General features: G+C 46.4%; 1 protein-coding gene and 1 long non-coding RNA gene across 4 annotated transcripts in view; both read right to left on the bottom strand.

The window, feature by feature from the left end:
* LOC135812051 (uncharacterized) overlaps positions 1-26,554 on the bottom strand; it is a 137,030-nt gene that overhangs the window by 10,544 nt on the left and 99,932 nt on the right. For 2 of the 3 annotated variants that reach the window (XM_065325374.1, XM_065325375.1), the window contains exons 1-2: positions 1,821-2,271; positions 1,043-1,158 (exon numbers count right to left, since the gene is read on the bottom strand). The exons of the other annotated variant lie outside the window; for it this stretch is intronic. In XM_065325374.1, the coding sequence (XP_065181446.1) occupies positions 1,043-1,158; positions 1,821-1,828 (124 nt within the window). In that variant the 5' untranslated portion in view covers positions 1,829-2,271. Of the gene's footprint in view, positions 1-1,042; positions 1,159-1,820; positions 2,272-26,554 lie in introns of those variants that run through there. 3 annotated transcript variants of the gene reach the window in all.
* On the bottom strand, positions 23,747-26,183 carry LOC135812719 (uncharacterized). The gene is made up of 3 exons (XR_010552933.1): positions 26,135-26,183; positions 25,200-25,325; positions 23,747-23,955 (listed from the first exon to the last, which is right to left on the bottom strand). It is a non-coding gene; the product is annotated as an uncharacterized LOC135812719 (long non-coding RNA).

Here is a 26,554-nt window from a genome sequence, read left to right as displayed (position 1 = left end):
CACAGAGACAACGGTTGCGACAACGGCCGCAACACATACAATGGCTGCGAGGGCGTGCGCTCCGTGTATGTATGCTGTGGCAGCATCTTAGACAACGATTGCGTTGCAAGTGTCTGCGGGGTCTGCATATCCGGTTGTCGCGGTATGCCCATGAATGTGGTTGTGTGGACACATGGTGCTGTTTACGGCAAGAGGAATGTTTCAAATTCAAAAACTTTCGGCAAAACATTACTTGGTGCACCATATAATGTTGGTTGCGCAAGGAGAAGCCTTGCGCTTGGAGTAACAGGTGATCACCACTGCTTTTCCTTGTCAGACTCAACAACATGCATTTTTCTGCAGCGTTGGGCGTAGTGTTGAAATAGACGTCACGGAGAGGCCAGCTTTCCGGCGCGGGTATGAGTTGGGGCGTATTTCAGAATGATGGATTGGAACAATTCAAATCCATCTATTTCGAGAAAACCCAAAAAGGATGATGGGGGACAAGTCTTCAGTGCTAAAAGAGGTGTTCTACTGTCTGCCAATACTATAGTTCCCGCTAATTGCGGACATAGCTCGCTGTTTCATCAGCGCTTGTACCGGTATATCGGCTATTTTCCACATCATTATTTGTGGCGTCAGGGGTGCTTTTTTGAGCGAAAGAGGAGAGATTCACTTGCACACTTTCGTCAGGTTTTCTCAGACATGCTCTCGTAATACAGTTGTCGCCAAAAAAACTCCGGCCAATGCCATGGATACAGCGGTATGGTACACATTCACCGGCGGTACTTCATTGTTCATGAATCATGGTGACATGATGCGTGCATTTACACTAGGTCTACCAACACACCAGTGAACAGTCTGCACTGCACTCAGACTCTTCCTGCTGCAGTCGGGTCCAGCACTAGTACTGCACAGGCCTGGTAGCAAGTGCCGTGCACTAGGCTACACTAACACTAGCAGTGGAAGTGCATGCCACCCACCATGCAGCTACCACTAGCTAGCATTGCATTTGGACGGATGTTTTTTTGCGACAACTGTAGTTTCACCTCTCACTGCTTACCGAAGAAAAGTCCTGAAGAGGCCATCATTGTTGCTGTTGGGGCCTGATGCACCCGCCCGGGTCGAGCGGCGGTAACACTTGCTGCAGGTACGAGACGTGTTGACTGGGTCGTGCCACTGCAATGCACACACACGCAAACACACACACACACACACACACACACACACACACACACACACACATGCAAACACACATGTACACACACACACACAGACGCACACACACATGCAAACACACATGTACACACACACACACACACACACACACAAGCGCACACCCACACTCTCTCTCTCTCTCACACACCCACCCACATGCACAACCTCCCTCCCCCCACACACACACAAGCACACACACACACACACACACACACACACACACACACACACACACACTCTCTCTCTCTCTCACACACACACACACACACGCGCGCGCACGCACGCGTGCACAAAGACATACAGGCACACATATGTTGCGAAATTCATTCCATTATTTTATTAGTAATGTGCCACATTCAGTTAAAACATGTCTTAGAGTGAAAATATTCAAATTTTGTTTTCCTCCAGAAAACAGTTTTTTTGGGACATTACTTCGACGTCCTGAACGTGGTACATGGCACCTAAGTAGTCTAAAAGTGCCCCAGACATCACTGGACACCGCTTTCAAAACATTCACTTGGAAATTAAAAATGACAGTTTTCGCACAGTCTGACACACACACAAACCTAGTGGCTTCAGTGGAGAAGCAAAATAAAAAAGGAAATAAGGATAGTGACACATACTTGAGCATGTCAACGACATCAGTTTTCAAGTCATGGACCAGGTTAGTTCTTTCTGGAAAGCTCCACAATGCTCTGGGCGGCGTTGCACTTGCATACTCATTCGATTCTGGCAGTGACACATTTGATCGTCATCTGCACTTCCGAGACCACGTCAGACTCATGAGAACTGAACGGCACGTAACGCCGTAAGGCAGTTCGTCGCCTAATGTACTCGCCCACAACTATTGTAGTGCCTCTTCGCTACCGGTGACGACGGGGGCGATTCAGCTTCGCTGTCGACATCACCACTAAGTTTCCAACAAATAATTGTCATCGTCGCTCTGCAGACCGCCGCCACGGACCTGCTGACACCTGCGACATGCACAGCAATCGTCTGGCTCTACGAGCTGCTCTAGTGTCACTAAATACAAACATTATTAGTCTTTCCTCGCCAGCTTCTTGAGCTAGACCGCCAAACAAGGGTTTGAACAAAAATTGAGAAAATGATCGCAACCGGTTCATGAATGAAGCGCCCGCACGCGTGAACGCGGTAGACAAAACATTTTTTCATTCCATCATTTCTACACCTTTTTTTTTCTCCGAAAACTCAAAGACGCGCTCTCAAAGATCGCGGCCCCGGGCGGCGGGCGCCCATTTCGAAGACTTAGCAATAATTTTTATGGTTGTCTTCTTTGTACATTATGTACTGATGTAGAGTCCAGTATTATAACCTAATACTATTTCAAAACTAGTATTAGATAAACCTTGTTATAGTTCACGCATATTGTTAGATTGACGGCATGAAACAAGGTGGAGGACACTGTGTTCGGAAACAGTGACCTTACTACACCCCATGATCCACGGTTGGCAGGGCCCCGGCCCGTTGGGAACATCTGAACCATAATGGGTGTTGAACCCGGTTCTGACCCTCATTATGCTAGGGGAGTTTTAGACTTCGCCTTACGTCAGTCGTGTATCAACGGACCGGGGCTCTGCCAACCGTGGATGGTTGTAGTAAGGTCACTGTTTCCGAACACGGTGTCCTCCACCTTGTTTCATGCTGTCAAGCTAGCAACAGGTAGAGTCCAGTGTAAAAAAGCGAATGTCCTGGTCATAGACCACAATCATCAATGTGAATAGTGACTGTGTGATGTGTGTGGCATGCGGTGCATGCAAGAGTGCGTCTACAAGTACAAGTAGAGAGTGCCGGGCATGCATAATGCTAGCCTACAAAGGCTACAGTGTAGTGTTTTGGTCAGAGGGCAAGAGTGATGAGTGATCATCCGTCCTTGACCTTGGACTTGGTCTGCTTGTCCTTATTCTGGTCTTGGACTAGGTATCTCGACAATGCCTTTCATCGTCTTTGACCAACCCAATGTGCCTGTCTGATCAACAGCAAAGCGGATTCATGCATGGTGTGCAACGGACTGCGACAAACCACGATAGACCTTCGAAGTGCTCACGCCAGGCTGACTGAAAACTCGTAGTTACTATGGTTACACGTAGTTGCCCCCCAAAAAAGCGGCGTGCCAAGGCCCATCGACGTCTACATGACTATATTTTGCCCGTAAAAGAGGCCGTTACCCCGTAAAAAAAAATCGAGCAGACTGTGATCACATGCATGAGCAAACAGATTTTAGCACTTTCTCAGCTAAAAAAGCTCAAAAAGGGCGATATTCACAAAAAAAACGCAATAAAGGGCGAAAGAAACGAGCTTTTCCAAAAGGGGGAAAAGGGCGAAAAAAAGGCGAGCACCTTTGGGAAAGGGCTTTTCTACACCCGTCCGAGATCTGAGTAAAACGTTTACGCAACTTTTTAGATTTCGCGCCATATGACGACAGTCGACATGGCAACTTTTACAGGAACGCAACAAAAAGCGGTTTTCACCCAATTCAAACTACTTGAAAAAGTGCGTTATAGACCATTTTACAGGCCATTCTCCTTGGCAACCTGGGTAATTTTGCGCGAAAGTATAAACGTTAGCTGAAAGGTTTCCGCAACTCCGGTACCCCTGTACAAGGCAACTTTTTCTTTCAAGCAGAAGTCGACAGCTTGCAGGAAACTGTATTTCTTCCAGAGTACCAGTATTTCAAGTTCAATATGCCGAAGGTTTTGTTCACGGATGATCTGGAGTGTCGGCTCATTGAGCTGTGGGATGAATACCAGAGAACAAAAAGTGGCACGATGATGAAGCGATCTGTTGCAGATCGTCAGATCGCTTCAAAAATGAATGATTACGTCCAGCACCTTGGTATCAAGGATGTCGTGTTCACAGCGGCGAGTGTCCACAGCAAGGTGGAACACTTGAAAACAAAGGCCAGAGATCTCTACAAGAGATATGGGAAAAAACGGAAATCGGTTCTCCTTTTGGCACCCTGGCCAAGATTCTGCCTATGACCTGCAGACTGCTTTTGTCACATGCACCAAGTCGTGGCACAGTACGTTCAAGTGTGTTCCTGACTACAGGCCTCTGTAGAGTATTGACCAAGTTGACTCCACAACAGCAGTGGTGAGCTCTGGCGACATTGTCAGCCTGACGGTCAGTACACCGTCAGCGCAGTCCCAGGCAAACTCAAACGTTGCATCAGCGTCGCGTGCCAGCAGCAGCAGCAGCAATCCATCGCCATGATCACAGGGTGGCAGTTTACAACGCCGGATCCGCGGAGATACCTAACAGATACAGTGCTGCCAAATAATTTTCGCCCAAAATCGGACACCCTTCACCGCCAAGGCTGGCCACATGGTGCGAATTTTTCTCCTCGGCAAATGTTTTACAGAGAATTTAAAATATCTCCTAAAACACCATGAAAAATCGCTCCGTTGCCATGGTAACCCCAGAGGTGTCATGAATTTTGTAATGATAAGTGTGGTCGCACACTGACTCTGTACAGACTGTCAGCGTACATGCCATCCAGCCTGATCCAGGTATGTTACTTTGCACTTCCACAGCCAAGCGCTAGCCTTTTTAGAAGCAAATGTACAGTGATGTGTGCCTTCAGTTGCGCTGAAAAGTGAAAGTACAGGACTTCTGCATAGGAAAGTATAGATCTCCGACATTTTGGCTGCTTTTCGGACGTTTCCCTTTTCGGACCGGTTTTCGGAAGAGCCTTCAAAAACCGGACGCTGTCCGAAAAATCGGACGGTTTGGCAGCACTGCAGATACGCTGTACTCTGTACAGGTAGGGTGCCAGTTTTCAATATGAATGGACTGACAGTCTGTAGTCTACGAGCACAAATGTTGTCAGTAAAGCAGGTACTTGGCAGCTAGACCTGTACAAACAGTACTGCGCGTGCACATCAGAACCATGACATGACTTGTACTGTGAACTGCGTCGTTCAGATCAAATGCATGCACGGCACGGTGTAGCTAGCAGTGGACATGACTTGTGACGTCTCAAACTGAGATACAAAACCTCCTTGTCAAAACACCCTTACATGCCATCGACAGGCTAGTAGTGACAGCAGTGTGGTCATGTATATAAAGTCATTGTACATGTAGCTGTGCAAGACACGACTGTCGACTGTGATGGGTGGTACGTGTCACCTCACGTCTACTGCACTGCAGTCTGGACTCTTCAGTGTTGCTCAACTTGCAGGATCCGGACTGTGTTCTGTACACAACATTAGTTCGGGAGCTGAAATCTGTGCGATGGCGCTTTCCACAGGGGTATGCCAGTTCCGAGGGAAGACTTGAATCTTCGCACAAAGGAAGCTGACGGCATCTAGAGAGAGTTTAGGAACTTGGCCGTCACGATGCTGTGCGCTAACATGGTTGCGACGGGGTTTGTTCTCTCGTCGAACCCCTATATCGTTCCGTGGTTTCACAATTGTTGCACCGCTCAGCGCTTGAGAAATGCGAAAAAATCAGAAAGCCCAGACTTACTAGAATCCACACGTTTGCATGCGAATGACTACATGACTGTATATTTTGCTAAACGTTCAAGAAAAATACGAGGAAACACGGAGCGAAACGTAAAGTCTTTCTGTCGACGAAACGTTTTGTTTTTTGAATTGTGTCGTTGAGGTCTGAAGTAACATGGCTGGTGGCTGCAGTGTAGCTGGAGGAGGACAGGGCTGGTGTTCCTGAGATTGTCGTGCGTACACGTACTGGCTAAGTGATTTTGCCATTTTACCCTGATTATGACAGGCAGGTGCCGTAGAAACTGCCCGTCTCCATCGAGGTGCCTCTGGATTGTGTTTTTCACCAATAGTGTTTTGTAGATTAATCATCACTACAAACAGTTTCATGCTAGTCAATTAGCGACCGGAAAGTGTGTATTGAAGGTGGTAAGGTACACATCATGGCGGCTGTCTGGCACTATCAATGTTCCTTGCGCGAACCGTTGAATAACCCATACATGTCCATGTACATGTAGAAATGAACGTAGAAACACATGACATATTTTTGAATAACGTCTTTTGGCTTATTCCTTTGTTGTTGTGTGGCATGCTGCACAATGACATGCATAAATCGAAGTAGTCACTTGTACATTGCAGTACATCATGGGATGATTATTACCCCTACTTCAGTCAATCGTTTGTGTGCTGAAGTGAGTACTGGTATGTCAAGGTTTCAGCAATTTCCGCGAAGGAAATTACATGTAAATGTAACGTTAGCACATACATGTTATATACTGCAGTTAGGCGCAAAATGAACGACTCTACTCAGTAGTAAGGAAATCCCAAACAAAATCTAACACACATGTAGTTTCGTGCTAACGCCACACTAACTAAAGTCTCAACGGAACTAATCTATATCGGTCTCGCTTACCTTGCTTACCGAGACGTGCGTCGTAAATCTGCGAAGATAGCGGATCCCTTTAACGCTGTCCCAAACAGCAGAACTATCTCATAATCCTGAGCGTACACCTAGTCAACTGAGGTTATGAAGCAAATTACTGTCCCATCTTTCTTGAGACGGAAACGAGACACAAGCGTTTTCCAATGTCGATTTTGATACAGAACAGGACACCTGACTAACAATGAGAATGTGGCGTAATGCACATGATTGTAATCGTTCCGAGATCGAGATGTAGGCACATAATGCGGACATGGTGGATCCGTCCACAATGCCAATGCAGCATGCTGCAGGAGAGCCGTACTGCTGATCTACATGTAGATGTACATGTATGAAAAATCTATAATTCTGATTGATTCGATTCAGACTACGGGCAAAGGCACGTGTAAATGTGAATTTCCATGATACAGTGCAGTGTACAGTACAGTAGTACTAGAAGTAGTAGACCTGTTTCAAAATTTGTGTAAGATGGGCAGGTGTAGTGGCTTTTGTTTACGTGTTTTGGTTGCCACCATGGCATGTCAGGGATGATTGACAGTTGCAACTGCTTGGCGCATGTATGCAACTGTCCAGGGCGCGAGGCTAGCTGCTCCTCAACATTGTTTCTTGTAGTAGTCCGTTCCTTTTTGACTTCTTGATTTGGTGTTGTTTCTTTGTAGATATAATAATTATGCCCTTGACGACCGGAATGTTCATTTGGCTCGCACTCAGTGTGTTTCAAGCATGGACTAAGGCGGAAAATATGTATTTAGCTGAGGGAGAGCTGCTATTTACAGTCTTGTCTAGTAAAAACCCGATGCACCTTGAAGTGGGAAAGTGCGTAGTAGCCCCGCTAGTTCATTCAAAATGAGTTACTGTACAATGTACATGTAGATCCAAACCAAAGCCAAAAGAGTCGTTCCCGGAGGTGGACAACAAGGCAACGAGCGTGTGGGAGCGATGCGTCCAGTACTCTACAGTGCATTCATCGGAAAAAGTCCCGCTGGCTTTTTTAAAGTCCAATTCGGGCCGAATTGAGGATCCAAAAAAACACGTAAAACCTCTAAAATTCCGGTCTAGGATCTGCTACTCCATACATGTTCCCATGGCATACATGAAATCCTTCAGCCTGAGCAAGTTTGGAACGGCGTGAAAGGGAATCATAATCTTCCCAGACTGGCGACGCACCGCTCCCCGGGGTAAGGACAAGGTAAGCGAGAGCGATATACATGTACATGTGGATTAATTCCGTTGAGACTTTAGTTACACGGACACGACACATACAACATTCTGTTCGCACTGAGGAGTGAGGGCGCAGGCCCCGATCATTCAACTGGGTTTCCATGTCCACGATAGTAGTACAACAGGGGATGATTATTTCCCTCACTTCATGCAATCGTTTGTGTGGTTGACTGAATACTGGCATGTCAAAGATTTAGCAATTTCCGCGCAGGAAAATGAATGAAACGGAAGCGCGTATCATACTGCAGCTACACGCAAGAAGACCGACCATAGTATGACAGCAGTGAAGAAAACCCAAAAATATAATCTAGCATAGTTTCGTGCTAAAACCACACTAACTAAAGTCTCAACGCAACTAATCTACATCGCTCTCGCTTACCTTGTCCTTACCCCGAGGGGTGCTGTACCCCTCGGGGTAAGGACATCGCAAATCTGGGAAGATGACGATTCCCTTTCACGCGGCTCCAAACTTGCTCAGCCTGAAGGGGGAAAGAGCGCACCCCGGTGAGAAGTGGGGCTAGAAATCATCTACGGCAGAACTGTCTCATAAAACGAAATGTCTGGAAGGCTGTACTGTACGTAGCACCATCGATATTGGATGGTTCACCAGTGCTACATGTAGCTACTGTGTTCCACATGATTACGGTCACATTCAAGTAGATCTACGATTGTAAAACTCCATAATACCGATTGATGCGATTCAGACTACATCCAAAGGTACGTCTGCCGGCAGCCCGTCAAAATTCATGATATTGTGCAGTGTCCAGGAGTGTTCCTATTTCAAAATTCGTGCATGGTGGACATTTACGTTTACGGCTACGATCATGTCATGTGAGGCAGGATTGACAGCTACAGAGTCTAGTGCTGCTGAATGAATGAATGAATCCAGTCGCTACACTCAAAATAACAGTTCTCGCTTTGAACCATTTCTCAGCCCAGTGTTCGTAGGTCTAGGGCTGCGCAACGCCCGGCATGTACGTGGGTGACACGAATGGATTTCATTGAGCAGTACTCTAGCTGTACTCGCTTGGTGCACATATGCAGCTTTCCGAGGCTCAAGGCTAGATGCTCTGCTTCGCTTGCTTTGGTTTCTTGGTTTTGTGTTGTTTTCTTCCGGGTATCATGCACATCGTCAACGGAGTGTTCATCCGGCTCGCACTCAGTGTGTTTCAAGCATGGGTTGAACCGGAAAATATTTAGCTGTGGGGAAGCTGCTCTTGACAGTCTTGTCCAGTGAAAATCCGATGCAACTCCGAAGTGGGAAAGTAGCGATTCCGCCACGCTAACTCGTAGAAGACATTATAGCATCCAGGAATAATGTGTATGTAAAAGGAATGCACAGTTTAAACGTTATAACTTGAGACAACCAGTACGCAGTAATCACAGATCACGCAAATATTAAACATTTCACGACCAATAATGTTCCTTTTCCGTCTCTTCCGGTCCACACCCGGGCACGCGCCAAGTCTATTCTTCTGTCAAGCATTTATAGAGTGGGCACAATTAGTTCAACCCTGTAACTTTTCGGTGCAGCCACAGGCTTTCCTCGTTTGTATACTGGCACCAGGAGGCCACATCTAAAGTAAGATGGGAAATAGTGGAGTTTCTTTTATGGTAAGTCTGGGAAGTGAACTGCCTGAAAAAAGGAAACAAATCGCCAGACCCACCAGGACTCGAACTCGGGACCTTGCTTGTCATGAGCAATGCTCTAACCACCGAGCTATGGAACCAAGCTGAACCTAGAAGGCCTAAAACCTAGAGAACCTAGAAAACCTAGAACCTTTAAATTTGAAGTTCTCCCAATCCTTTCAGAAAGTAATCACTTTCTTTCACTTCTTGTAGGGTCCAGAAACTGACCGTGGTTGGTGCCTGGGGGAAGGAAAAACCCCAAGTACCATCAGTATGTGTGGCACGTGTTGTGAGCTGCCTTTGGAGTGAAACACTTGTCAGCGCCTTCTAGGTTCAGCCTGGTCCCATAGTTCCGTGGTTAGAGCATTACACAGGACAAGCAAGGGTCCGGGTTCGAATCCTGATGGTTCTGGGGATTGGTTCTCTTTTCAGGCAGTTCACTTCCCCGACTGATCCACGTTATTTACTAGTTTGTTTTGTTGGTGAGAAGACTAACTCCAGTCCAGCTCTGGACGACGAGCCACCCGAACTATACAGAACAAGTCCGTTGTCGTAGATCTACGTATCAGCGCTGGCTACGTTCATCCTGGGCTCCGTCAGTCCCAGGATGTCAAGCATGTCTTGTTCGAAATCTTTTATTATTGTAATTTTCTGTTGTTGCTTTTCAATGACGTTGAACGTTCCTGCTCTGATGGACGAGTCATTCTTACTCCAATCCATAAAAGATGCCTTTGGCATATTCAAGTAAATCGTCTGTCTGGAAACATTTTGAAGGAAAAAAGTCTCTCGCAAGAGCGAGAGATTGCAAGTGTTCAGCCCAACAAACCACAGAGCGACAGAACACAGCAGTATAATTATAGTGAAGAATTGGTTATGTAAAATCATGAAAGAAGACAAGGAAAACTATTCTTGTTGTATATAAACGATCTGCCTGACTGTATAGATGGTTTGTCACTATTTTGCTGATGACACAGCCCTCTTTCAGTTTGACGCTGACATTGCAAATCTGTGAATGAAGCTTCAGAATGGAATCAATGTTGTTCATAAATGGATGTTGTCATGGCGTCTGAAACCCAATATCTTGAAGAACAAAAATGTCTTTCCGTCTCAACTAGACCACCCTCCCACATTCACCCTTCCCTGACTTGATTCGGCTATTAATATTGTAGATTGTAGATACATTTGTGTGTTGTATTTGACTCGCAATTGTCCTGGACTTCTCCCGTAGATTTTGAGTGCAACAAAGTTAGCAAATCTGGACGTTGCCTGATGTCTCACTGTTCGCACTTGTCCCCCGAATGTATTAGTCTCTTTTATAAATGCTACCTTCTTCCTATCTTTCTGTACGGCGCCACTGCTTGGCATTACTTGCTTAGTAAATCTGCTGTACAGGCCCTAGAAATACATCATAAACGTGTGTTGAAAATTATTTTCTGTAAACCATCTCTTTTCCCCTCTACTGATCTATATAGCTTGGCCTCCACCAGCCCCATCTCTATCCTGTCGCAGAGACAGTCATGCGTTCTGGTCCATCGTATTTACTGAACATTGTCCCTGAACATCTCAGCAAGTATAGTTGGTTTAATTGCGCACGGGACACTCGCAATGGCATAGTACTTCCCAGAGCTTTGTCAACTATGTTTACCAAATCTCCTATTTTCTCTGCATACTCGTATTGGCCCATGAGAATGAAAGCAATATCCAATATTAGACAGTTCATAGACCATGTTAAATGTCATGCCATGTTGTAGGCCGGCTCGCCTCTTTTGCTAGCTTATCTCGCCGCTCCCCGCCATTGTCAACAGTCACTCAACACAGTGATGAATTTCACCCCGCTGATTCTTTCTTTCTTTTTTTTAATTTGGTGCTAGCAGAGCGCTAACACAGAAACAGCTTGGTGATCGACACATAGCTAGGAATGGACATGCATCAATAGTCACAGGTGACAGTAAACAGACCTGGACAAATAGTCTGGAATTTGATTCCACTTGCACATTCGTAGAAACCAATTATGCCGTTTGGACAAATCTGGAAACTGGCGTGCCCCGGATGGCGTGGTCTGCTGGCTACAGTACAGCAGTATGGTTGCTTGTCTAAATAAATGACATTGCTTCAGGCGTGGAAGACACTTCTATATGCAGTCTGCTTGGTTCTCAGTACCTTCAGTGGCGGTTTTTCTAGTTTTCATCTCTTCTCGCTCCACATACACCGACATAACGACATGGACCCAGACAACAGCGGCAGGAGCACAAAGAGTGATGGTAGTAGGCCGCAGCCAGATGTGAACCGGAATGCAGAAGAAAACTAGGAGCAGCAACAGGGGGACAGACCCCAGGAGGAAAGAATGAGTGCATTCAACTGACATAAAAAAAGCCAGGACACGCACCACTTGGGACCGTCAGATTAATTTCTCTGGACCGAGCCAGCCGGGAAAAAACCCTCGCGCCGACGGACGTACGAATGAGGGAAAAAACCGGGTGTATAATCCCAAGTGGCAACATGGCAGCATGAAAACTGGCACAACATATCTACAGCCAATAAAGAAATGTAAGAAGATGGGCACACATGAAGGGTGGGAGGGTGGAGACACTGGTGAGACACAAAATACTGACTGAAGGAGTCAGGCAAAAAGAACAGCAACAAACAGAGAACACATCAGATTCCACATTCGCGAGAAAAATAATTTTGTTGCGCGAGAAATCATTTCCCGCCTCACTCGCTCCGCTCGGCCGGCGAGAAATTATAACATCACTGCTTAGCGTATGATTCTGATTCAGGCTGGCCGGACTCATCTGTACTTCAGCTTTGATTGTGCCACGGTTGTTCGGTGGGAGTCCTGTTCGGCTGACTCACCACTTGCACATGTCCAGAAAACAGTGTGGACTGATCCTTTTTCAAGGTTTCGTTCTTGGCGTGTACCTCAGTGACAAGGCCGAGTAGCGCACCCTGTAACCCTGCAAAGCGATTGGATTCAGGCTTCTTTCGTGCCTGGAGGGACGACGCAGTCTGCAACGAATCACTATCACTATGCCTCACCATCTGCTTGTATCCAGGTTGTTCCGTGGGAGTCAACGTCATTCGTCCATATGCGGTAGTATGCGGCTCTGTTGATGCTCCAACAGTTCCAGCACCAGCCATGTTTGTATGCTGTGCTCGGACTCTTCCGCGGCCTTTTGGCGGGAGACAACGAGCATTCCCCACAGACTGGAGTCTTCTTGAGGATATGGTAGAAGATTGACTTGATGCCTGTGACCCAGTTGATGCTCCTACATTACCAACGACAGCCATGTGGGAAGACAGTGGCCGAATCCTGGCTCGTCCTTTAGGCGGAAGAGGACCACAAGCGCTCCCGGCAGACTGGATTTGTCCACAGGACATACCAGATGTTTGACTGGATGGCGAGGACATTATTCCGGGCTTGCTATGACTTCGAGCACACCCAGCGCCGCAAGAAACATTGACTCTGGAGGCCTGCGTGCTACGTGAGGAAGAACGGAATGAGGCACCCACGGCAGCAGCTTCTTCACGATCTCGTTGAGCGATATCAAATTTCCGTTGAATCTCTTCGTTCTTCTTTGCCATTTTCTGGAGGATATCCTCTGTTTTATTATCATCTGATGCTTGTTTCTACAAAATTCAAGAGAAAACAAAGGGCAAAGACAGGCAATTTAGTGATCCAGTTCAAAATTCATTGCATCACTTTACTACATTCGTTGCGATGACGTCATCTTGAGAGTGATTCTGTTGCCATCGTATCATGATATCAGTGAAAACTATGCAGAACTGTGCAGAAGTAATCATGGATCTATTATACAGTCATGCACATGCATTTGCATATAACGCATGTTTGCATGTGTATTGATGCGAAAGTACACTGTACAAGACTTTAGTGTTCTTTGTATTGTTGAGGCAGCGAAATGGAATAATAAAAACCAAAGCAAACAAGAGTGTGTGTGTGTGTGTGTGTGTGTGTGTGTGTGTGTGTGCTTGTGTGTGTGTGTGTGCGTGTCTATGGTCTATACATACCAGTGCTGCATACGCATATTGTACGTAGTGCGTTATTGGTCACATTACAAAACCAAATTTCGGCGTAGAGAGGCAATTACGCTATAGTCATTTCTAGACTTAGACTTCTCTTCAGCAAGGTTATAAAACTCCCCCAGTCATTCTTTGAAAAGGAAATACATAATAATATTTATTGAGGGTTAGATGCTTATTAAGAAGGGGCCGCTTACCTTGGGGCACTTAGCGTTCTTTGACAATAAATTCCTCAGACCTGCAACGCCGCGCTCCTATGATTGAACCATGAAAAGAAACAAAACGCAAAGACATTATCAGAATCAACTACATGCGCTTGTGTATGCTCATTCCGAATGCCGTTATACCAGTTGCTAGCGGCGGATATACGGATCTACAGTTGCAAATCGCCTATGTCGCTGTTCAGTCATCCGGCCAGTTGGTTCTCCAACAGTACACTGATAGTTCATTTGCACTGTAAAATTTGCAGGCCTACTTCCAGTGTTAATGTGGAAAGGGGGCATCGTGAACGTTGCCGTTATAAAGCATTACGACTCGCTCTTATAAGTCAGTCTTTATACAATGTCATGTACATGTAGATGAGCACATTGACTATCTAACTCTAAAACTAGCAAATTAGTAATACTGCAACATATTCACATAGGTATGGTGCACAGCCCTTTTCAACGGTAAGCAAAAGATGCTCACTGGCTACATAGTGTCAGTAACTAAAATTATTCATTTATTCAAAAGCATTCGGTCTCGCGGGCACCTGATAACTGACACGCAACGACAATATATTGGTGACAACATCTTCCAATGAGCCAATTTTGAACATAAAAATACACGGCAGCAGAGTCCACTATTTGAAGAAGAAAAAAAGCAAAGCCTCAAACTCGTGAGAGTCGAATGAAGTTTGAATAAGAAATGAAATTTACTCACCTGAAGGCGGGGACGGTCACTCTCACTTTTGCGTGGTGTTCTCTCCGGTACGTCCATTTCACAATACCTGGTGCTGACAGAGGGTCTGCTAAACAACTTTCTCAAATAGCGAAGTGCACGTAGATCAGCTCTGTACACGCTGTAGATCTACAACAAAACTAGTCTCATGAAACTACAGGTCAGAACTGTAAACAGCTAATATCGAACCGAGACCAAACGGAACCGATTTCTTCTTCACTACTGACTTGTGTAACGTAACTGCGAGAAGGCTAGCTTCCGCGCTCACCTTTATACCAGGTTTTAGGCGTGGGTAAACCACGCGAAAGGGCTTCACGATCGATCCGCGACGCTTAGAATCTGAGCGTTCATGTACGTGCAAGCAATAGAAAGGAGCCAGATCACCGTATCCTACTGGGCCTCGCCATTGTTGTTTGTCCATTGTGCTCTGCGTTGCCACGCGTATCCTAGGACCCATTGACGTCACACTATAAAATTAAAAGCCCCGTTATTATTATTATTACAATGAAATGTAAGCGTGGACTGTGCTGACTGATGAGCTCCCACGTACGTGCACGGTACGGTCACTCATGTCTAGTGCCAGTAGTGGCTGAGTCACGTAGATCTACGTGAGTTTGAGTGCGTTGCAGTCTATGTCATGACGTCAGCTCGCGCTGCACTTCACCCTCTCAGAAAATAGATCCATCATGACTGCATCATGCATGTAATGCGAAGTGTGTTTGGTGATCGGGATCCTAGGTAGGCTTGTTCAAAAAATGTTTTCATTATTTTTGTCACATCAAGAGAGTACATGTGCTGCTCAATAATATTATATTACCAAGTTTGACATGTGAAAACAGTACTTTCAAATACACACACCTTTGACCTTTGATCTTTTGACACCCATCCCCGAATTTGGAAGCAGACAGACACACATGATAAGCAGTTTGTGGATTTTTTTGGAACTATTGGGTACGAGTACATGTGCTGTAAAAACCATGGCAACGGATCGAATTTTTCTGTATTTTGGGAGATTTTTGAATTTTCTTTAAACATTTTGACAGTTTTTTTCGCTTTTTGAATTTCAATTTTGGACAATAATTCGCATGATGTGGCCACCCTCAATCCTAGGGCGTAGGGGGATGTGGTGACGTCACGTATCTTGACGTTCGCTATAATCGCGTCAATGTACATTAACGTGCAGATTCTAAGCGTCACTAGACATTTTATTTTTTATTTTTACAAAGACCACTTAATGCCAAACATGAGATGCAGCTAGGGGAAACACGCACAACCTGAATCGTGGCGTAGTGGTGAGGTTTAGGGAGCTCCGCCGACCTAGGGTCTCGACTTCATAGCCACCTAGACGCACCAAGAGTGGGTGGGGAGGGAGAGCGAGAGAGAGAGAGCGGGAGAGAGCGAGCGAGAGAGCGAGCGAGCGAGCGTAAGAGAGAGAGAGAGAAATAGAGAGAGAGAGAGAGAGAGAGAGAGAGAGAAAGAGAGAGAGAGAGAGAGAGAGAGAGAGAGAGAGAGGGAGAGAGAGAGGGATAGGTTGCGAAATTGTTAAAGTAAAATAAAAGGAACATTGAAAATATGAGATGATTGGTGAGGTGACTGCAGCCTCAGCTATTTGGCCGGCAAAGTCATAATAATTATTGTTACTGTAGGCCAGCTATTACATGAACAAGGGAGCTACTGTGCCGCAACATAGAGCGAGGGAGAGTATAATTATAAGCTAGCGAAAAAACTTTAATAAAGACACTGTCTCAGACGCGGTGTGTGCACTACGGCTGAGGTGGGTGTGAGAGGTCTGCTAGAGGCTCTCAGTCGCCTAGCTCCAGTGGTGCAGCTGGAGGTGACGGTGGACACGGCACTTAAAGGCTTGCAGGCCCTCCAGGTGTGGGGGTCTCAACAGTATGCTTTGGGGCAGAGCATTCCATGTCTGCACAGCGCTGGCAGGAAATGCCCGAAGACAGCTTTTTCGGGTGCGTGCTGGCAGGTTAGTCGATAGCTGGTGTGGGTGCGTAGGCTGAGCAGACACGCGGGTGGGCTGTATGTCCTGAGGTCGACGTTGGGCACCAGGGGGGAGGATCTTCTTTAGCGGGCTGTCCGCATCTAGGCAGAATAGCTTGTACAAGTATGCAAGCGAGGCCACTGTCCGCCGCAGAGATCGACTAGGGAGCCAGGAGCCGATGATGTGGATGGCTCGTCACTGGATCTGGTCTAGCTTGGCCAAGTGTGAGGGTGGCGCACCAAGCCAGACCAGGGGACAGTACTCCAGCACAGGTCGATCAAACCCATTGTAGGCTCGGAGTCGGTCAGGGCGCTCTAGGATAGCAGAGGCCTTCCGCAGGAAGCCTAGGCGTTGGTGTGCTCTGGAGCGGATCGTGCGGATGTGCTGCGCATATGTCAGCTGGGAGACAAAGGTGACGCCCAGGAGCTTCAGGTGGCCTGCCTAGCTGACTGGCGTAGCGTCGAAAGTGGTTCCCGGGAGCTGCCAAGGCTGGCGATGATGTGCGATTGTCATGGCTTGGGTCTTGGACTGGAGGGCTCAAATTTGATCTTCCACTCCACGCCCCAGCGAGACAGTGCATCCACACCCTGTTGCATGATAGCAGAGCTGCCAGGTATGGACACTTTTGAGGTGATGAAGATGAAGAGCGTAGTGGCATCGGCATATGCTGCGAGGTCCATTCCAGGAGGGAGATGGTCCTTGGCGTCATTTGTGTACAGGATGAACAGTGTCGGTCCCAGGATGCTGCCCTGGTGGACGCCAGCTCTCACCGGGTAGGCCTGACATGGTTAGCAGTTTACCGTTCACGCTATTTCCGACGGTCGGCCTGCACCTTTTTTTGTGTGTGTAGACATTGCATTTTACAGTTCACGTGCTAGATCCAACGGCACTCGTACCCCAAACCCAAAATACCATCGGTTTGGTATCGTTTCGGCGATAGAAAGCTCTTTTTAGCGGGAGAACGAAACGGTAAGATTCCAACTAGGGTTACCTCACACGTCTATCTTTGCGTCAGGAGTTAGGACTCAGAAGCCGAACTGTGTCTCGAAAACACGTCAAAAACAGTAGACTCGCCCTCTACACGCCGACCGTTAGGCCTTGACGGATTATGTCAATATTTTCGTGAATATATGCTTTTCGCATTGCTGAAAACATTGCGGAATTATGCAGTTAGACAGTTCATAGACAATGTTAAAATGTCATGCCACGTTGTAGGCTCGTTCGTCTCTTTTACTAGCTTATCTCGCCGCTCACCACAATGGTCAACACAGTGAAATATTTCACCCCGCTGATGCATTCTTTCCCTCCTTTCTTTTTTCTTCTCTTGCCTCGGCTGGCTAACGCCCCCTCCTTTGCATTGGCCTCTGCCATTGGACGGTAAAAAATAAAATAAAAATAAAAATGAACATAATGATACCCTGATGAGTGTATCTCCAGCAGAAAATGCATAAAATGTACTATGGGTGTGTGTGAACAGGAATAAGGGAAAAACTAGTAGAAGAATGTGAAGAGAAAAGAGAAAAGAAACCTAATTTGGTGGTAGCAGAGCGCTAACACAGAAACAGCTTGGTAATGAACACATAGCTAATGAACACATAGCTAGGAATGTACATACATCACTAGTCAAAGATGACAGATCAGGGTCGCTCAATCCCTAGAACAGTACAACAAACAAGAGTGCTTCCTCAGCAGACCTGGACAAATAGTCTGGAATTTGATTCCACTTGCACATTTGTAGAAACCAGTGATGCCGTAGGACTATACATACATCACTAAAGAAGCCGAACTGCTGACCGTCTCTCGAAAACACATCAAAAACAGTAGAGGGAGAGACCAACGCGCAGAATCGATAATAGCCATCCTGGGCGTCTTGTAAGTAAAGTTCATTTCACTATAGAGGTTGCGCACAACGAAGAGTCGCAAACTGTCAACCGTCCGGGTTCGAGAAACGAAAGTTGCTACAAAGATCTGCCCAAAACGCGACAGAAACAGAGCAGATCTACGAAAATATGTTTGTCCCCTGGATTACTGAAATACTGATATTTTACAACTCCTTTTCTTGGCTCCGCCCCGTCAACACACTACGAAAGGTTCACGCGTTGTGCGTGACATCTTGGATGCGACCTCCAAAACTCCTTATGTTATTTCCATAACTTAAAACCTACCAAGTAACAGTTAGTTGGAAGGCTGTTGGAGTGCGCATCCAATATGTGCTAGAGCGCTGTTAGCCAGTTAGTTGTAGAATGTAGTGGCGAGTACCGTCGGTCAGTGTCGTGCAATGTTATCGCATGAGCTGATTGTTTAGTAACTGGTCGTGTAGGTGGACAGTATAGCGTAACTTGTAGTGCCTTCGTCTTTCTCTTTTGTATAAATTAAACCTTGGCTTTCCATCTGAATCCATTCCTGCACACCTGATGCGCCATCTTTATCTATCCGGCGAAATGATCGTCGTGTGAAACTGCTGCTTGTTACCGCTGCTTATTGTCCATCTAAATTGTCATAGTCGAAGTACAGTGCTGTTTGACCGAGGCGGTTGGTTTTTCATGATTCTCGTTCGCATAGCTTCCCCTTTTATTGATCTTTGCATCTTTTGAGCCACACAAGTTCTGTGGAATGTTGCTTTGCGTTCTTGAATCGTGGTTTGACCGTATTGTCCAATGATCTTGCCAGTATCGTCATCGACATGCATGAACATCCGCCACCGTCGTTCACAGCTGAGACGTTCAGCTCGTGCTTATCTTGGTTGCGCTCACCTTCTCCTCCTTTTGTTATTTCTATAACTTAGAACCTTCCACGTTGGAAGGCTGTAGGAGTGCGCATCCAAGATGTGCAAGAGCGCTGTTAGCCAGTTAGTTGTAGAACGTCAGTACCGTCGGTCAGTGTCGTGCAATGTTAGCGCATGAGCTAATTGTTTAGTAACTGGTCGTGTACGTGGACAGTACAGCGTAACTTGTAGTTCCTTGGTCTTTCTCTTTTGTATAAAATAGTACTAATAATAGCACACTTCGCCTAAGCAATCATGGAGGGAACTCTCAGCTTGAGCTGGTTTTGCTCGCGGCTGCAACGCACGGGGTAGTGAACCCAGGACAGAAGCGGACCAGGCATCATGACTTTGCACATCTAACGTTATGCTGCTTCATAGTAGAGCACTAAATTAAGAAATTCAGTGTTTTTCCGCCTTCTGAGCATCATCAGCAAGGTGTAGTAGCTGCTGATACTGATTCCTACTCGGGTGTCGAGTTGCACCGTTTCTTCCAGTCTGTCTTGTCCGCTGCTTGTTGTCAGCACCTGGAAAGGTCTTCCATGGTCTTCATTGGCACATCCAGCGTATTCAGCTGCGCGTAATGATAAGATGCACAGAAATGAAAGTCGGGAGGGCAGGGACACTGTTGAGATTCATAACTGACTGAAGATGTCAAGAAAACAAACGACCATATAGAACACACCAGATGCCATATTTGCAGCTGACAATGAATCATTTTAGAATTACGAGCCTCTTTGGCTTCTTATCTGGCCTCTGATCACCACGTTTATCAGGGTGAGTGGACTGTCTGGCTTAGCTAGGCTACACACTTAGGCACCACGTCACCTTACCTGACAAGAGTTTTGGCTCACCTCGTTGCAAGGTATGGTTCTTGGCGTGTAGGTTCTTCAGAAGACCGACTGGTGCACTCTGAAACCTTGCAAAGCAAATCGATTTAATCAATAGGACTTCTTTCTCGTCTGGGAGGCAGGTGAACCACTGGCTTGAAACGATGGTCTCTGCAACGCACTTCTATGGTTCACCTTGTCTAGCTTACTACGGTACAATGATGAACAGTTCTCATCTCTACCTACTACAATCACTGGTTCAGGCTTGGGAGATATAAAAGTTTCAGGCTTGGCAGCCATCTCAACTTCAGGCCCTACATATTCCAAGGGATCCCTGGTCAATCCTCCATACACACTGTTTTTTCCCAGTTGATGCTCCATTAGTACCAACAACAGCCTTACTGGACAGCTGAACTCGGGCCCTTCCGCGTCCTTTTGGCGGAAGATGACGACGAGCGTTCCCCACAGACTGGATTTGTCTCGAAGAGGTATTACATATTACACTGTACAGGATTTATGTCGACGACGTTTCACTGGGTGGCTGCGACATACACCCGGCGTTCACGTCCACACTGGCAATAGCGTGTACAGATGAGTGTGTGTCACGCTGGCTCTCCGCACACACAGAGATTTCGGAAAACTTGGGTCTGGAGACTGGGGTGCTACCTGTGGATGATCTGAATGAAGCATCCAGGGCAGCAGCTTCTTCACGATCACGCTCTCTTTTATAAATGCTCCTTTCTTCCTATCTTTCTGTACGGGGCCACTGCTTTGCATTTCTTGCTTAGTAAATCTGCTGTACATGCACTAGAAATACATCATGAACGTGTGTTGAAAATTATTTTTTGTAAACCCTCTCTTTTCCCCTCTACTGATCTATAGCTTGGCATCCACCAGCCCCATCCCTATCCTGTCGCCAAGACAGTCATGCGTTCTGATCCATCGTATTTTAAGGGGGCAGCCTACCCATAAATTTCATATGGCATTCAATTGACCGTAACTTTGGTTTTTCTCAATGGATTTGAGTGAAATTTTGACCACACACTCCTGCCACTATGCTGGCCCTCAGGATATGATTTACAAGTTCTTGCGCCTCACTGACAGGCTTTCCAGGCCGGAAAAACTCAAATTTCCTGCATAGTGCCACGGTGTGCGAGCCACCCAGGAGCCAAACAAATGCATTTACAATTTTTTCACATTTTCGTGCTCATTCTGTTCGTGCGCGGGACTCAAACCTAGAACAAGTCCAGAAACAGCCATGGGTGATGGGGTAGGGCCCCTCAACGAGGCCCTGGAATCTGTCACAACGGAACGAGTGGGCGTTCTCTCACACACTCCCACAGACCCAAGTCAATTTTTGATTTTTTTAGGTTTAGCACGTGCTACGAGGTCGTACCTTTGATACAACATCCAGTGCTGGGACCTCCACAGCAAGCTATTTCCACAGCGCTGCACACCAAATCCAGGATACCCTCAGAAGCCGGCAAAGACTACCACTCACGTTTCACTACTGCCTAGTACTGAATCCTACCTGACTTCTTGACACGACTCAAACTTGCCAAAGTCACTTAATCAAACTTCAACTACAATAATCAAGCCACATATCTGCAACGTCACGAGGGTGCTGGCAAAAGTCCTGCTGCACGGCGGCGGGCTTCGCCCGCCGCCGTGCAGCCCAATACGTGGCTCAAATACCTGATTTTTTGGACAATTTTCAGAGTATTTGCAGCTATTCATGCTCTTTCAACTGACGTAGCACTCAATATTAATTTACAAATTCGATCTTTCAGCGAATTTTTGGGTAGTCTGCCACCTTAACTGAACAGTGTCCTTGAACATCTCAGCAAGTTATTGGTTTACTTTCGCACGGGACACTCGCAATGGCATAGTACTTCCCAGAGCTTTGTCAACTATGCTTACCAAATCTCCTATTTTCTCTGCATACTCGTATTGGCCCCAGCTGCCCATGAAAATGAAAGCAATATCCAATATTAGACAGTTCATAGACCATGTTAAATGTCATGCCACCTTGTAGGCAGGCTCGCCTCTTTTGCTAGCTTATCTCGCCGCTCCCAACCACGGTCAACACAGTGATAAAATTTCACCCCGCTGCTGCATTCTTTTCTTTCTTTCTTTTTCATTCGCTGGTAGCAGAGCGCTAACCCAGAAACAGCTTGGTAATCAACACATAGCTAGGAATAGACATGCATCAATAGTCACAGGTGACAGTAAACAGACCTCGAAAAATAGTCTTGAATTTGATTCCATTTGCACATTAGTGGTAACCAATTTTGCCGTTTAGACAAATCTGGAAACTGGCATGCCCCTGATGGCGTGGTCTGCTGGCTAAAGTGCACCAGTATGGTTGCTTGTAAAATTTTAATGACATTGCTTCAGGCGTGGAAGACACTTCCTATATGCAGTCTGCTTGGTCCTCAGTACCTTCAGTGCCAGTTTTTCTAGTTTTCATCTCTTCTCGCTCCACATACACCGACATAACGACATGGACCCAGACAACATGGACAGGAGCACACAGAGTGATGGTAGTAGGCCGCAGCCAGACGTGAACCGTGATGCAGAAGAAAACTAGGAGCAGCAACAGGGGGACAGACCCCAGGAGGAAAGAATGAGTACATTCAGCTTACATAAAAGAGCCAGGACAAGCACCACTTGGGACCGTCAGATTAATTTCTCTGGACCGAGCCAGCCGGGAAAAAAACCTCGCGCCGACAGACGCACGAATGAGGGAAAAAACCGGGTGTATAACCCCAAGTGGCAACATGGCAGCGTGAAAACAGGCACAACATATCTACAGCCAATAAAGAAATGGAAGAAGATGGGCAGACATGAAGGGTGGGAGGGTGTAGACACTGGTGAGGCACAAAACACTGACTGAAGGAGTCAGACAAAAAGAACAGCAACAAAAAGAGAACACATTAGATTCCATATTCGCAAGAAAAACAATTTTGGTGCGCGAGAAATCATTTCTCGCCTCACTCGCTCCGCTCGGCCGGCGAGAGATTATAACATCACTGCTTTGCGTATTATACTGATTCAGGCTGGCCGGACACATCTGTACTTCAGCTTTGGTTGTGCCCTGGTTGTTCGGTGGGAGTCCTGTTCGGCTTACTCATCACTTGCACATGTCCAGAAAACAGTGCGGACTGGCCCTTTTTCAGGGTTTCGTTCTTCGCGTGTACCTCATTGACAATGCCGAGTAACGCACCTTGAAGCCCTGCAAAGCGATTGGATTCAGGCTTCTTTCTGGCCTGAAGGGACGGCGACTCACTCGATGGGAACAACGCACTCTGCAACGAATCACTATCACTATCCCTCATCTTCTGCTTAGATCCAGGTTGGTCGGTGGGAGTCAACGTCATTCGTACATATGCGGTAGTAGGCGGCCCTGTTGATGCTCCACCATTTCCAGCACCAGCCATGTTTGGAGGCTGTGCTCGGCCTCTTCCGTGTCCTTTTGGCGGGAGACGACAACGAGCATTCCCCGCAGACTGGAGTTGCCTCTCTTTCAAGGTTTCGTTCTTGGCGTGTATTTCAGTTACAAGGCCGAGTAGCGCACTCCGAAGCCCTGCAAACCGATTGGATTCAGGCTTCTTTCTGGCCTGAAGGGACGGCGACTCACTCGATGGAAATGAGGCACTCTGCAACGAATCACTATCACTATCCCTCATCTTCTGCTTAGATCCAGGTTGGTCGGTGGGAGTCAGCGTCATTCGTCCATATGCGGTAGTAGGCGGCCCTGTTGATGCTCCACCATTCCCAGCACCAGCCATGTTTGGAGGCTGTGCTCGGCCTCTTCCGGGTCCTTTTGGCGGGAGACGACAACGAGCATTCCCCGCAGACTGGAGTTGTCTCAAGGATATGGTAGAAGTTAGACTTGATGGCTGTGACCCAGTTGATGCTCCAACATCACCATCTGACGCTTGTTTCTACGACATTCAAGAGAAAACAAAGGGCAAAGACAGGCAATTCAGTGACCCAGTCGAAATTCAGTGCATCACTTTACCACATTGGTTGCGATGACGTCATATTGACAGTGATTCTCTTACCCTCATGACATCAATCAAAACTGTGCAGAACTATTCAGAAGTACTTATAGATTATAATTTATACAGTCATGTACATATCCTGCATTTGCATATAACGCCATTTTGCATGTGTATTGTTGCGAAAGTACAGTGAACAAGACTTTAGTGTACTTTGTATTGTTGAGGCAGCGAAATGGAATAATAAAAACCAAAGCAAACAGGAGTGTGTGTCTGTGTGTGTTTGTGGGTTTGAGTGTGTATGCGCGTGCGTGTATGTGTGTGAGTGTGTGTGTGCGTGTGAGTGTATGGTTGTGTGTGTGTGTGTGTGTGTGTGTGTGTGTGTGTGTGTGTGTGTGTGTGTGTGTGTGTGTGTGTGTGTGTGTGTGTGACTGTGTGTGTATGTGTGAGTGTGTCAGTGTGTGTATCTGTTTTGTGTTTTTGTGTGTGGATGTGTGTTACTCTGTGTGTGTGTGTGTATGTGTGTGTGTATTGTGTGTGTGTGTCTTTGGTCTGCTATACATACTACTACTGCATACGCATATTGTAGACAGGGCATCATTGGTCACATAACCAAACCAAATTTCGACGTAGAGAGTGGAATACGTGCTGGCATCTACGCTATAGTCATTTCTAGACTTGGACGTGCACACAAGTTGAGCAGGTGCTTACAATGATGGTTACTAGTGGGTGTAGGGTGTGGCACATCAGTGTTGAAATCTCCAAGCACAATAAGTCTACAGTCGCTGCTTGTTACGACCTCAAGATGCTGGCTGTACAGGTCCCAAAAATGAACAGCAGTACTGGGTGAACGGTACACACTGCACACAACAAATTCCGTGGCCTTTGTCGCTAATACGTACACGGACAAACAAGCACTCCACTCCTGCGTCAGCAACTGATACTGACACTGAGTGAATGTCAGAATGGACGTAAAGGTAAACTCCACCAACCTGTTAATCTAGGTCTCTGCGGTACAGATTATAGCACGGAATATGCACGCTGGAGTTAGGTATGCTGCTAGCAATATGAGTTTCGTTTTAAATAGATAAGATGTGAATTTTATGAGCATACAAGAGGCGATGGATGTGGTGTATTTTATGGCTAAGACTACATGGGTTGATATGATCAATGGTGTGGTAGCTTACCGTAGGTAGGTCCGGTGCTCTCAGTACGCGAGGAACAAATGACGCTGCATTTGGATTCAGCGGTACGTGTGACTGGGCTAACGCGTTCTTCGACAATAAATTTCTTAGACCTTGAACGCCACGCTCCTATGATTGAACCATGAAAAACAAACAAACGCAAGGAGATCATCAGAATCAACTACATCCGCTTGTGTTTACTCACCCTCAGTGCAGTTATACCAGTTGCTAGCGTCGGAGATACGGATCTACAGTTGCAAGTCGCCTGTGTCGCTGTTCAGTCATCCTGCCAGTTTGTTCTCCAACAGTACACTGATAGTTCATTTGCACTGTAAAATTTGCAGGCCTACTTCCAGTGTAAATGTGAAAATGGGGCATCGTGAACGTTGCCGTTATACGACTCGCTCTTACAAGTCAGTCTTTATACAATGTCTGGCCTTGGAAAATTTATGATTTCATTGCTATCACGTTCGGTCTCATTTTCTCTGTGCTGCGCTGATGAGCCCACAAATTACGCAACAGTTCTGTTCGCAGATTCAGTACAATGCCATGTACATGGAGATGAGCACATTGACCATCTAACTCTAAAACTAGCAAAGGAGTAATACTGCACCAAACTACATATGGTGCACATTCCCTTTCAAGTGTAAGCACAAGATGGTCATTATCTACATAGTGTCAGTAACCAAGATTATTCATTTATTCAAAAGCATTCGATCTCGAGGGCACCAGATAACTGACACGCAACTGCTAAATATCTTATTGGTGACAACATCTTCCCACGAGCCATTTTGGAACATAAAATACACGGCAGCAGAGTGCAAGATATGAAGAAGAAAAAAAACAAAGCCTCAAACTCATGAGAGTCAGATGACGTTTGAATACTCAATAAAAGCAGTCGCTGAGAACCTTGTTTGAAGGAATGAAAATGTACTCACCTGAAGGCGGGGAGGGTCACTGTCACTATTCCGCGGTGTTCTCTTGGATACGTCCATTTCACAATACCTGGTGCTGACAGAGGGCCTGCTAAACAAATTTTTCAAATAGCAAAGTGCACGTAGATCAGCTCTATACACGCTGTAGATCTACAACAAAACTAGTCTCATGAAACTACAGGTCAGAACTGTAAACAGCTAGTATTGAATCAACACCAAACGGAACCGATTTCTTCTTCACTTCTGACTTGTGTAACGTAACTGCGAGAATGCTAGTTCCTGCGCTCACCTTTATACCAGGTTTTAGGCGTGGGTAAAGCACGCCCGCACGACCCGCGACGACTAGAATCTGAGCGTACATGTACGTGCAAGCCATAGAAAGGAGCAAGATCAAAGTATCCCACAGGGCCTCGCCATTATTGT

Source organism: Sycon ciliatum, chromosome 3 (assembly GCF_964019385.1).
Source record: "Sycon ciliatum chromosome 3, ocSycCili1.1, whole genome shotgun sequence".
NCBI classification, from domain to species: domain Eukaryota; kingdom Metazoa; phylum Porifera; class Calcarea; order Leucosolenida; family Sycettidae; genus Sycon; species Sycon ciliatum.
This window is presented reverse-complemented; position numbering and strand designations above follow the sequence as displayed.